Raw genomic sequence first — 13,673 nt, forward strand, 5'->3', positions numbered from 1 at the left:
GTGCTTCATCAGGGAGACCGCAGCGTGAGCACTGATGCTGGGGTTGCTGATAAATGTGAGTGCAACGACGAGTATTTTTCACAAGTTTAAAGTTGCCCCCCCACTAATGGCATCTACAACAATACTTTCTTGCACTGCCCGAGAAAGATTTTTTTTTTTCCTTTTTTTCGGTTTTCATGGTCGACCAATTCTCTCTCTCTCCCTCATAAACTCAGCCAGATGTTGCCCTTTTTTATCCTAGGGGGACTTGTGGGGAGGTAGGGGTAGTGAGGCATGGTGGTGCTGGGTAGTGGTGGGGGTGGCTAAGGATGTTTTAAAGTGTTCTCTGACACAGTCAGAAGTCTCCAGCATTCAACATGGTAACGCTGTGAGCCAAAATGCCCAGGACTCAATGCTGTCACAGCTATGAGGACACAACACTATTACAGTCCTACACTGTGTGAAAACAGCCAAAAACCTGTCTGGCAAAGATAAGCATTGTTAATATTAAGTCTCAATATATAATAAGATTCAGCTTTCAGTTACACAGTGTGTGGTGTTAAAACTTGATGGCTACTGTTAGATCACGTGGTGACTATGGGACTGGAATCTGTATGGCAGCTCTCACTGGTCCAAACAGGGCAACAGCTCTGAAGTCCATCACTGCAAGAAAGGACTCAGACCGTTCAAACACACAACCTTCATCTACCAGGGAACAGTGGTAACCACTGCACCGCCACGTATAAAACATGTAAAAATATAGCTTTGCATCGTACTAAGTAGCTCATTTGAAAGAAAATACAGCTTACACTTGGATTTTGTCCAAGTGCTGTAAAAAACGTCACAAAAAAAGTTAGCTGGGAGCCAAATCAGGCATTTTCCATCACATAATGTAAAGGAAAGGCAGCAGACCTGCGAGATTGATGGCACTTAATTAAGGCAACTACATCAGTGTAATCATCTCCCCTATCAGTTAAAAGCAAGTCTTTATTTTGGTCCACAGCCAGATGTACAGGTGACTGTCTCCCTGCATTAATTTTAGCATTGTTTCTTTCACTGACTGTTATCCTCTCTCTGTTTCCTCAAACCAGGTTCTGTCCATCGCAATTGAAAACTACACGTCTTTCACCCTTGAATGGCCTCATTGTGTACATACTGAGTAATCTACAGTGTGACACATTAAAAGGATTGAACACTTTACGCTCAGACTGTACTCCGTGAAAAATATCGAACTATAAGCTGACAGATTCCTGCAGCATGTTTTGAGATAACGTACCATAAAATAATAATTATTATGCCTGGGAGCTATTTCTAATGACTGTAATGCTCACGGCCACTTAGGTGATGAGAGCAGCCTGTATAAGCACATGATATGGACCTGCTTGTCTTGATTTTACTGAGTGGTAACTCGATCTGCTGCCAGTGAAAATCCAAACGCTGCTCTGGTATGGATAGGGTAATAGCCTCGGGTGCTTTATAAGTTTGTTTTAGGTAATAGAGACGCTTGTTTTGTAACAGCCTGTTCCGCCCTTCTCTCTCTCTCTCTCTTTCTCTCTCTCTCTCCTCAATTCCAACTACGTTGAAATTCCTTGGTTGTTGAAAGTTGGTGACTGGAGGAAGAAAAGAGGGATTTGAGGAGAAATGTGAAGCGCATGCGCCATGTGAAGGTTTTGCTCCGCGCATCAATGCAGCAATGTGCTAGTTTGAGAGAGGAGGCGACTGGGGAGCAGGTGAGAGAGAGAGAGAACGAGAGAGGGGAGAAGAGAAAAGAGGGAGGGATAGTTTTTTGCACTTCAACGCAGACGGTGTGGGAGGACGACGCGCTTGGAGCTTCAGAAAAGTCGCTGTCGTTCACACGCTGTGCTCTTTTCCTCCCCCTGGCACCGTGCGCGCTCGCCAAGCCGCACTGTTTGGAGATAGTCCGCGCGGAAAGTTTTTGGAGCATAAAGTCTGGAGCCGATCAATTAATGTTTTTATTTATTTTTTTCGGTGAGGCGGATGAATGACTTGCTTTTTTGAGAGTGGAGACTTTTAATTCGAGTTGGGGAATTGTCTTGAGTCGTTTTTGTTTTTTTGCGCAGAATGGAAGGTAAATTGACAAGTCGTTTGTGGCGAGGATCACCGTGTGGATCTTTCCGCAGGTAAAACGCGCCGTGGCGTGAGCGTGTGATCTGCTGGAATTAATTGTCTTAACATTTTTACACGTCTTTTTTTCTTCTTCTTCTTGTGGTGTAGTTTAGCTGGATTCTGGGACAGTTTTCCACTTGGACAGACAAGTTTCATGCTGCTTTTAATTAGAAGCGAATCAACAGTTAGGTTTCCGCCAGTGGCGCTTTGGGTTGCCGTAGGTGGTTGTATTTGTTAATAGGTACCGCAAAGTCACGCACTGAATCGTGAAAGGAAAGGACTATTTCCACACACTGTCACTAGATACTTTATCCATCCCGCTGCTTACTACCAGACTTTAAGCTGTTAAGCGCACGGAGCGCTTGCACTGATTTTTTTTTTTTTCTCTGTGTGCGTCAAACACTAAACCTGAAGAACTCTCAGCTTTGACTCCCTGAGTTGCACTTTGTTCATCCCAACCAGGCATATCCCAAGAGATTCCGGGGAAAACGAAAAAAAGAAACTCCGGTACTTGCCTTGAGTGCAGCGGAAAAGGAAATCTTAAATCACCTGGCCTGCACTGTGATTATTGGTTTGATATCGTCTGCAGAGAGTGGATTACGGCTTCTAACGGGCTGTGCTCCCCGGTGAGTAGTCTATACGTCTCCTAGTTGACTCAGTTTTCCACCTCAGCCACAGTTTATCTTAAAGGGTGGAAAATTTGTGTTTCAGTGGGATGTTTTTGAACTTGTACAGGCTCTGGATGTGGACAAAAGTGCTTGACAGATGTGATGTGTGAAACATGCGCCCACCCCCCATTCCTATGGCCTGACAGCCGTTTGGCACTTCGCTATTGTGCAAACATTACATAAAAAGCACAGTATTTGTTAGAAATGCATATGATTTCTGCTTAAAAGCTTTTTAACGAACAGTGTTCTATTGTTAAGTGAACAGGCAGTGTTCTCTGCTGCTCTCAACTCCTTGTACCTGGCTCCCTCTCCTGGTTTTGTGTAAACATCGGGGCAGACAGGGAAAAAACGCTCATCATCTTGTCCTGTTAGATACACACAATATTTCAGTCATTAATGAGTGTTTATATGTTTAAAATAGATGCATTTCTTTTTTTTTTACCTCATACATTTTTCTTTCTCATGCTCCACCAGCCCGCGCATCCACACAAAAGAAGCCTAGCGTAACTCGTTTTATTCACAGTCAGCATCTGTCGACTTTAAGATGCACGTCTGACTGTAAATATGTTGTTCTTTTGTTTTTTTTTAATAGACCGGTCCTTAAATTAAGCATAATACAACTTGACTTTGAGCACACACTGGCTTTCCTTCACATTTTTCACCGTTTATTGTTGCTGAAACTTTTAAAACACAATGAATCCGTTTAATGATATTTTAAATAGTTTTTCCAAGCGTTTTAACAACACGAGACCAGAACGGGGTAATATCTAGGCCCGGGTTTGAGGTATTCCCAGCTCTAGTCTTAAAAGGCAGACTTTTTTTCTGCCCCTCCTATGCGTGCTCTCTCGGTTTTAGTGCCATGTGGCTCTTTGAAATACCCCCGAAATTAACTTTGACTGAAGTACTGCCTGCTGCTTTATCATTCTAGCTGAAATTTGTTCATTTAGCTAGATACCACTTTGACTGACAAAACTCTGCAGTATAGCCATCAGTCACCGGTCACGTCCTATGAATACCTCGCTCGGGTCAGATCGTTTCCAAGGGTCACTGAACGCAGGATTTGCTTAGCTTATAAAAAAAAATCATATTCACATTAATAAAGTTAGTTTGTGCCGTCGATGAAAACAAAATGTACTCTTCTTTGTTCTGAGTGGATGAAACTCAGATGTGAATTGTCAGATCAATGCGCGCACCTACCGTGTAGCTCCGTGACTCAATCTGCCAAATGAACCCTGTGAGTCACCACCGCTGTTCAGCTGCTCCTAGCAAACTTTTTTGCCAAAAATAATATTTAATTGATTATCAATAAATTGCTAAAGTGTTTTAAAATATTTAAAAAAAATCCACTTCCTTTCAGGCACAACTGCTCCAATTAGTGGTTTAAAATCAGTGTAAAACCGCCGCCCTCTGTGGATTATTGCTTTTAATTTATGTGGAGGAACTGCGAAGAACATAACTTCACCAACTATTACGAGGCAGCACGCAAACCAAAAGCACGTGTTCGTGTGTGTGTTGTGCGCGAGTGTGCGCGCGCGCTGGGTGAGTGATGGTGAACTTGGCCTTGTTTTTAATGAGTCTTAGGCAGGCCCGGGTCTCCACGACTCAACCCTGGAAAATAATGCAGCGTGACAAATTAGACTTGCTCTCGATCCCAAAAACTCACACACGAACAAGATGGAAGGCTGGCACATCGCTTTAACTCGCAAATTTAGGAGTAATTATTTGACCTAATTTTCTGCCAAAATGGCAACAAAGCTGTGCTGTTGTGCGCAGATAATTCACATTTTCTTTCTTTTCTTTTTTTTTTTTTAAATTCTGTGCGGTTTTCTTTGCGCAAAAGCTGCGAAGTATCCGGTCATCATCCCCCCGCCACCCGGCTGCTGTCAGATCCATTTTCAATTAATAAGTAGAAAAATTAATCTTAATATAGGCTAAATACATAAGGAGATGTCCATTAGGCCTCTGTCAGATTACACGTTTAATCGCCACTTTTCGTAGTTACGAGAAATAGACTTTACTTTTTAATTGTTCCATCTTTTTAAAAACAAAACCCGCGTTTTTCTTATAATTAATTTAATTACCCACGATTAAAAAAACCGAATTAAAATTATTTGCTTTAAAAACAGTTTTATTATAGTTTTTCAAATAAACAAAACATTCTCAGCAAAAGAAAATACAGGCGGGTCTCCCAGAAATGTAAATAAAAGCGGAACTTGGAGCTACAGTTCTGTTTTATTTTTATTGGCTTAAAAAAAACAACCCCCGGTCCTTTTCGTTAAAATGCGCTAATATTTGTTAAAAATAAGTTTAAATTAAATTGTCTAACTAGCGCTTCTCAGTCTCTCTGTGCCTTAAAGTGAAATGTCTGGAATGTGTCTTGCGGGGTTTCATAGTCATCGTGTCTTCTCTGGCTGTGTGATTCACACTCTGATATGTTGCCAAATGACTGCTCTGCTGTGCAAGCAGTGATGGCTACAGGGATTTCATCACACACACGCATGTAAATGAGATGTAAAATATACAGCAATCCAGCTGAAAGAACATTTTCTCTGCCCTTTTCTTTCCATAATATGCCCCAAAGTTGTGCATGAGAAACAAACATCTAGTTAAGCAGGCAGACTGACAAGTATCCTGTTCTCTGTTCTCCTTCAGATCACTGGCAGTATGAACCTGGGGCTAGGCTGTGTGCGTCGGCCGATTTGCTGGCCCTTTGGCAGCGTGTTGGACTCCAGACACTGTGTCTTTGCCCTCACACTCCTCACTCTCCTCATGCAGGTGGTGGTGGAGGCCAACTCATGGTGGTATGCAATAATTTTCTTTCCATATGCCAGCAATTCTGTGAGTCTTAATTTGTTCAGTGTGCGCCTTTGAAGTGTGTTTACTTGTCATTCTCTTTTCTGCCATACGCTAAATTGTAAATAGGACAGCGGTGCCTAAAAAGACTCGGCAAAAAGTTACATATAGGTGATACTGACTGTTTTTTTTTTTAAGTGTTTATTTGTTGAGGCCTGTATATGTGTGATCTATATGGCATACTCTGTGTATACCATCAGCTTTGCAAGAAAACCTTCTCTCCCTTACTTTCTTTTGCCAAACCAAAATTATGAACATCGCAAAAAAACATAGAATGCTGTGGTTTCCGAGTCTGCGTCCAAATATTTGCAAATACGGTGTGTGTGTGTGTGTGTGTGTGTGCGCGCGCGCATATCCTGCTTCCGTTAAAAGAGAAGTCTATATTTTCAACACACCTAGCACTTCTGATAATCACAACACTTGACATCCAGTAGCTCTGTGTTTATACACTTGGTGAATATTTATTGTACCCAATCAGAGCTCCTGTTCAAGAACTTTGGACATTTAACCCAAAACTTCTTAGAAAATATTTTTATTTTCCAGTGGAGCAAATCAGAGCAAATAGTGACATACTCTGCTGGTAGAGTTATAGAAAAATAACAATGTAAACAAATAATTGTAAAGATTTTATACAGATACAAACTAATTAAGCTAAGTAGGAAGCTACATTAAAGTTGAAACAGCTCAAATTAGTCCTGCAGCTGAGGACTCGCACATTACTACACAGCAGACCCTGGAAAGGATGTTCACACAGTGTGTGTCTGTCAGTTTCCTTTTCAAGAGGACGCACAGGTGTGAGTGATTTGGAGTGTTGGAGTTGTGAGCGCGCTCATTGCATGTTTGTGAGACAGCATCAGACTGCACTAGTGTGCATGATTTATTTTTCTTCTTCCCCCTTTCTACTGTGTGCCCGTTTGTGTATATCGGTGTATGTTTCTGCGTATTCCCTCTGTGTTTCCTTGCCGCTGAGTTTCCTTAGTCTATCAGGTTACACTAGGGGCTAATTGTCTCTCTCTGGGGGCTCTGAGATGGGCCGCTCTAATTGTCCTGTGGCCTGGAACCAGATGCTCATACTGGTGTTTCCTCCTTCCTCACTCTCTCGCTCTGTTTTTGTGTTTCTCTTCCACAAAATTGAACGGAACAATTATTTTAGCTGAAATGATCTGGTGCTATAAGAAGTTACACGACTGCTGAATTTTACTCTTGCTCGGGTGAGCTGACATGAGGAAATGCACTTGAGAAAACCTATGAGAATTAATCATATCTGTGCTTTTATATATTTTTTTGTAGTAAGCTACACATTTCTTTTAAAACACACCGGCCTACATACCGGTGTGTTTGGCCGACCACATAACTTAAAGTTAAGATGGAAAAAAAATGCACATTTTGAAACACACATGGAAATCCTTATATAATTCAGTTTGGAAAAAAATGTCCTGTTTTAAAATAAATGAATTTGTATACCTTCATTGGACAAGTAACATCAAAAATAGGTGCAAAAAGCACAAACTATACAACAACATTGTGGAATGATATCAGAAGTTGTGAGATTGTTTTTTAAATTAATATAAAAATACTAAGGTGACTAAAAATGTCCAAGGGTCATTTAAAATATGTACATGTTATTGTTGTCGTCTTGTTTTTTCTTTAAGTCCTGCGGGTAGCATTTGATTGTGAGAGGAAGGCTGTTCCAGTTCACTGGAGCTCCCGCCACAAAAATCTCCCACTAACCTCGATCATGGAGCAGTTAAACGCAGTTGCCCAGAGGATTTCAGAGACCTAGCAGCACAGGGGCAGAGAACTTCTTAAATACACCCGGGAGCCACCGATGCGTGGCTTTATAGGCACATAAAGAACCTTAAACTCATTCCAAATTCACAGTTTTAGCCAGCGTAGGCAATCTAGTAGCATCAACTCTTTCCTTATAACAGCTTTGTCTCTTTTATTAATTAAAAATAATAATATAAAGAACTGTAAAAAAAAATTGTTCAACTCAAAAGTGATTACAGTGGTCGCCGCAGTCAGCCACTGGATGCGGGAGCGTGAGCTTCCGTTTGTCGGACAATAGTGGTGTGTTTTTAAAACGTAGCCCTTTATTTCCTTCATGCATCTGTGTTTTACTTGCGTTTTCTTTCTTTTATCTCCTGACTGCTCTTCCTCTCGTCTAAGCTTCACTCGCTGTATATTCTTGGCTCTAAATGACTTTCACATCGACTGTCCTCTGACATTAAGAGTGTACAGGGTTTTACTCCACCTAGGAACTAACTGCACCTCCATTTCACTGATTAACATAGTTCCATCATCAATGGAGAGAACCCAATCAAGTGAAATCAGCTGCTGATTGCAGTGTTGGCCCAACAACGTGGATGCATTTGTTTTAATGACACATGACTGAAAACACTGCACTGTGTGTCCCCTTCACGCAGGTCTCTGGCCATGAACCCTTTACTAATCCCAGAGGCCTACATCATCGGCGCCCAGCCTCTGTGCAGCCAGCTGGTGGGCCTGTCGCAGGGCCAGAAGAAACTGTGCCAGCTCTACCAGGACCACATGCAGTACATCGGTGAAGGTGCCAAGACAGGCATCAGAGAGTGCCAGTACCAGTTCAGACATCGGCGCTGGAACTGCAGCACGGTGGACAACTCCTCCGTTTTTGGACGGGTCATGCAAATAGGTAAGAGACACAGGCTGTATGACGTGCCGTATATTCTAAGAAACGCGTACACAAAGACACAGGAAACTAACAAAGATAACGCTTCATAACTGTACTCACCAGCATGTTGATATGCACATTTCCTGTATGTACCAGATATAACAGGGTTACTTAGATTTTTATATTTTATGTCTTTTTCTTTTCTTCTTTCTGAGTCACTGACCCTTTTTTATGTTTGTGAAAAGTGTGTGAAATGCATGAGGCTGCTGATGCTCAGCAGCTGTGTGGAGGGAATAGTTGGTGGGTGAGGTTGCTCGATAAATCACATGTGGCTTTGGCCTGCTAAACCAGCCCCCTGATATGGAGCAGGAGGGAGTCGGAGAATCTGCTTTCCCCCCTGATGAATGGGAGACAGTCTAATACACAAAGACACACATACACACAAACTCTGGACTGTAGCTGACTCTGTGTATTTACAAGTAAGGGGAGTGCTACGAGTATATGGAGCGATATATCACCACGTCAGAGATTACATTGTCTGTTTGTCTCTTATAGAAAGTTCAAGAGCTTTCCAGTCCCTAACATCAAGTCCTGTTCTTGGGTCCTATCATTAAACACACATTGTTCCAGTTTTATTGGATGTTGGAGCAGCTTAGGATGCTAAATCTAAACGGGTCAGATCTTCCAGTTTTGGCCATTTTTCAAATTTATTTTTAGTTTGTCTTTAGTGTTTAGTTCAGCCAAATGAAACCAGTTGCAGACACTGGATGTGTGTTGTCCCACTAAGGAAATGTAATGAAATAAATTAAATTTTAAATGTAATGTTACCTTTTCTCTGGATGATCTACAGGACACATGGTCAGGAGTTTCTGTGGTGACTGTTTATTCAGAGAAGCGTTCCTCTTACTGTGTTTGCAGATGACTTTTCTAACGGGGACATTTTAAGGATAAGAGCTGAAACGGTTTGAATGGACATGTGTATGTCGCACCGTTTCACTCGTGTTGCTCGACCATTTAACGCGCTGTACTTCTGTGTGTAGCTTTTGACTCTGTTCTCGGTGATTCTGCCTGGCGTGTCTCTGGTCCTTACTCCCTTTCCACAAATTATTCTTCACAAGCAGCCGTTCTCCTCCCATTCCTCTTCTCCCTCCCACTTCCTCCCCAACAGTGATCCCATCTCAGTCCACCTTGGGCCATGTAAACATGTCCTCCCCTCTATAGCTGTCCATATGAAAGCCTGTCTTACTGTCTGCTGGCTTAGGACACTGCTGGTGATTTAAAGCATAGGTCCAGGGGGTGCCGGCGTGGCTGGGTTCAGACTCTTCCCTTGCATGGCTTGGCTAGCTCGAGGGTGGGGGACATTAGAAGGGCGGCAGCAGTGTGGGAGACGACAGTTTGTCTGTCTGCAGGCCCACCGTTAGGCCAGTACTCTCAGGCTGGATTAAAAGTTGTACTAACCTAATAAACCCCCCACCACGCTCTCTGATCACTAATGCTTCCAGCAGTATTTCCCACCTGGATCTTTCAGCCTCTCCAGGAGGTTTCTTTATTCATCTTTTCTTCCTTTTTGGAATATTAAGTGTTTCTCTTTTCTTATATTGCTTGTTTTGTTTCTTTTCCGTCTCTTTCTTGACTTATCGTTTCACTCGCCTTAGTTTCCCTCATCTCACTCTGTCCATATGTTATTGTCATTATAGCATAGTCTCTAAAGGTTTGCCCGAGCTTGTATATGAGCTGTGCATTTTTATTGTGTAGCAGTCCTCGTCTTCAGTGTCAACACACGGCTTCATCGTTTGCTAGTCTGTTTCTTCTTTAGTTCTCTTGTGGCTTCGTACAGCGACAAAAACTGCTTATGTGCAATTTTCTGCCCTTTTTTTTTTTTCTTTAAATCTTCGCTCTATAGAGGAAATGTTGAGGGTAGAAACAGTTGGAATTAATGTACAGCGGCTCCAGAGTCACTCAGTCGTGACAGATTAACTAAAAGAACCGTTGTCACGTTCAATTTGGGTGAAATGGCAGAGACTTGTTAAGAAGGATCTCTGTCACTGGAGGGCGCCGTCTTCTCTCTGGCTGAAGCCCAATAACAGCAAACCAGATTCCACTGTTCAACATGTTGTTGATGACGACCCTGCAGCGCTTGGCTGAAGTGCTCTGTAATCTTAAGTGTATGGTGAATGCTGTCAAATGACATCACATCTCAAAGTGCCATACACACACACACACACACACACTTAAAGCAAACGATGGGGAGATCCACTGGCTACAGAAGACACGTGCATGCTTAACCTACAAAAATGAAAGCAGTGGATGGAGATCACTTTTCTTGTCTCATGGGTTGCAGTGTTTTTAAAATTGGGCAGCTTAAAACAAAATTTGGATCTCTACTCTTGTCTTGTTTCAAATGTCATGTGGTATTTGTATCTGCAGGCAGTCGAGAAACGGCATTCACGTATGCCATAAGTGCCGCCGGAGTGGTGAACGCCGTGAGCCGGGCCTGCAGAGAGGGTGAGCTTTCCAGCTGTGGGTGCAGTCGTGCTGCTCGCCCCAAAGATCTTCCCCGAGACTGGCTCTGGGGCGGCTGCGGAGACAACCTCAACTATGGCTACAGGTTCTCCAGGGAGTTTGTGGATGCCCGTGAGAGGGAGAAGAGCTTCCCCAAAGGCTCACACGAGAATGCACGGCTGTTGATGAATCTTCACAATAATGAGGCAGGACGGAGGGTAAGATGGCCGAGTCACATGCACGTGCACGCACAAATCTTTTATTATTTTTTTAAAAACAAGCAGAGAGACGTGTATATACTTCACGCTTCAAAATTAGACCAACCAGAGCTTGAAAGGCTTTTTTTTGTTTGTTTTTTTTAAGTGAGATAGTCCAGTCCAGGTCAATCAGACAGGTTTCCACTGATCATCTGTGTAACAGCTCCATCTGCTCCCCTGAGGCTTTGATCTATGAAAAGATGGAGTCACTGCAGACAGCTCTGGAGTTTCTTTTCCTTTTAAAACATCTTGAAACCACCTCAAAGGAATCGTAATGCCAGATTGGCAGGCTGTACTCTTTCAAGGAGGACAAACGAGTGGACATCACTGCACCCTGGAGCACCCTGCACTTTCTGTCCTTTTTAGCAAAGTGATGCCTCATGAGATCAAGAGCAGCACATTATTCAAATATTTATACAGGCAGGGTGAATTTACAGCACGAAGCATGTGGTCAAGTTTCTTTTCTTTTTTCCATTTTCTGAAGAATAATAATTATGCAACCTGTTGTTTTTGTTTCTCTCTGATCTTCTTCTTCTCAAGATTGTGTCAGACCTTGCCCACGTGTCCTGCAAGTGCCACGGAGTATCAGGTTCCTGCAGCCTGAAGACCTGCTGGCTGCAGCTGGCCGACTTCCGCAAGGTGGGCGATGCACTGAAGGAGAAGTATGACAGTGCCGTAGCCATGAAACTCAACTCGAGAGGAAAGCTGGTGCAGATGCACAGTAGGTTCAACCCTCCCACGAACCATGACCTGGTGTACATCGAGCAAAGTCCAGACTACTGCTTGAAGAACCAAAGCACAGGCTCTTTGGGCACAGTGGGGCGGCTTTGCAACAAGACCTCAGAGGGCATGGATGGGTGTGAGCTGATGTGCTGCGGCAGAGGTTATGACCAGTACAAGGCCCAGATAGTGGAGCGGTGCCACTGCAAGTTCCACTGGTGCTGCTACGTCAAGTGCAAGCGCTGCACCAAAGTCGTAGACCAATTTGTCTGCAAGTGAGAAGAAGAGTGTTGCCTGTGTGTATTTGCTTGCAGATAATGGGCATAAATCTGTGTGTATTCATGAGCAGAGGAGCTGAACACAGAGAGAATGGAAGAAAGAAACTATATAAATTATATTTATAGAGTTAAACAATTATGCCATTGCAAAAAGACTTAAAAAATCATGTCCTCAGAAACTGAGAGTATTGTGAAATATTTATTTTCAGATTGTAATGTTTTATTTTGGCCCGCTCATCAGCAGAAAACTTAAATCTTTCAAGTGCCTAAATCTGGCTGGAAATTTTATACCACGGTTCCTTTTAACTGTTTTTTGTTTTTTTGTTGTTTTTTTTTGGGGGGGGGGGTTTAAACCACAGAAAAAGCCATTTTTCTTGACTCCGTAGAGGAAATGGGTCACAACGTTTTAAATTGGACTGTGCCTTTCATAGATGAGTAAGGTTTAATTTTTGTGGCATAATTGACAAAAGGTCCTATTTTGTTGTTTGGAGAGCGACTATAAAGAGGAGAACGTGTGCTGTAGTCTATGGATGTGTTTTTCAAGGGCCTGTTCCCAGACCAGCCTTCACATCGTTGCTGAAGTCTGCTTGTCCCCCTTCACACATACAGTAAGGAACACTGTCGGTTTGTACGAGTCCTTGGAGTACAATGGGCACAAGAAGAGGGCTATTTCGGGGATCGGGCCATTTTGACTAAGCTGTCCCTGATGCCTTAGAGTTCCCCAGGTGCTGCAACAAGCCCTCCATCATTATGCACTTTGATACAGAGGCTTAAACATGTCTGTACGTGTCTGTTCAGCTGTTATCGTTATATCAATATTATAGCCTTCAATGTTTCCATATTACTTCAAATTATCCATTTAACATTATTCTACAATACTTAACATGGTTTAAATATATATGGGCAATGTTGTGGTTACAGTGGAGAAATATTCTGTGTATATAGTACGTCTATCCAACAAACCAATCAGTAAACTGTATTTATTTTCCTAAAACAGATCCTCGTTTTAGCTTTCAGCAGAAAAGCATCATCTTCATAACAGACCAGTGATGAGGCAGGCATCCCAAAGTTCACTTTTTAAACTAATTCTCACTAATGCGGCTCCTCACTGTTTTTGCAAAAGGGAAATGCACCTTATCGTCGTGGAACCAAGTCATGCTCGTGCTTGGCTTTACTCTTACACACATTGTATCACAGGTGTTCAGGTTACGATGCTGCCACAGGTTTCCAGTACCACTCACTTACCTTCTCACTGTCCCTGTGATGATTCTCGCTAGACAAACTATTTCTACCAATCCAACTATGTATATTTATAAGCTTGAGGTTTGTTAAACTTAATGTGCTATAGCAAATATTTTGTTTTTTTTTACAAATTGGCTCAATGCTCTACTTTGTTTCAATAAATACCGAGTGTAAAACCAACGAGGAAGTATTTTACTCAGTCTTTAATGTTGTCTGTGCCTCCTTGAGTTTTTTCTTCCTTTAAATAAAGATTCTCCTTCTTGCATATACAGGGTGGGCCATTTATATGGATACAGCATAATAACATGGGAATGGTTGGTGATGTTAAAGTCCTGTTTGTGGCACGGTGTATCCATATAAATGGCCCACCCTGTACATTACTAAATGCACATGC

The 13,673-nt window shown here is 42.5% G+C and overlaps 1 protein-coding gene across 2 annotated transcripts; it reads left to right on the forward strand.

Moving 5' to 3' along the window:
• The first annotated feature begins 1,662 nt into the window (after nt 1–1,662).
• Nucleotides 1,663–13,457, forward strand: wnt5a (wingless-type MMTV integration site family, member 5a). Of its 2 annotated transcripts, XM_080898475.1 has the most exons (6): nt 1,663–2,120; nt 2,569–2,732; nt 5,427–5,575; nt 8,054–8,301; nt 10,708–11,000; nt 11,580–13,457. In XM_080898475.1, exons 3-6 carry the CDS (start codon nt 5,439–5,441, stop codon nt 12,036–12,038), a joined length of 1,137 nt encoding a protein of 378 aa, XP_080754601.1. In that variant the 5' UTR covers nt 1,663–2,120; nt 2,569–2,732; nt 5,427–5,438; the 3' UTR covers nt 12,039–13,457. The 2 variants fall into 2 exon arrangements, with proteins under 2 accessions (XP_080754601.1, XP_080754600.1); XM_080898474.1 differs by having other exon boundaries at nt 1,663–2,732.
• Nucleotides 13,458–13,673: the final 216 nt, after the last annotated feature.

Source organism: Rhamphochromis sp. 'chilingali' (genome assembly GCF_963969265.1).
Source record: "Rhamphochromis sp. 'chilingali' genome assembly, chromosome: 12".
Taxonomy (NCBI): Eukaryota; Metazoa; Chordata; class Actinopteri; order Cichliformes; family Cichlidae; genus Rhamphochromis; species Rhamphochromis sp. 'chilingali'.

Bases quoted from the DNA above. Each gene is read 5' to 3' on its own strand.
- wnt5a (XM_080898474.1), top strand. From the start codon at position 5,439: ATGAACCTGGGGCTAGGCTGTGTGCGTCGGCCGATTTGCTGGCCCTTT. The intron at 5,576-8,053 runs GTATGCAATAAT...CCCTTCACGCAG, and splicing joins GTGGAGGCCAACTCATGGTG to GTCTCTGGCCATGAACCCTT. The intron at 8,302-10,707 runs GTAAGAGACACA...TTGTATCTGCAG, and splicing joins TGGACGGGTCATGCAAATAG to GCAGTCGAGAAACGGCATTC.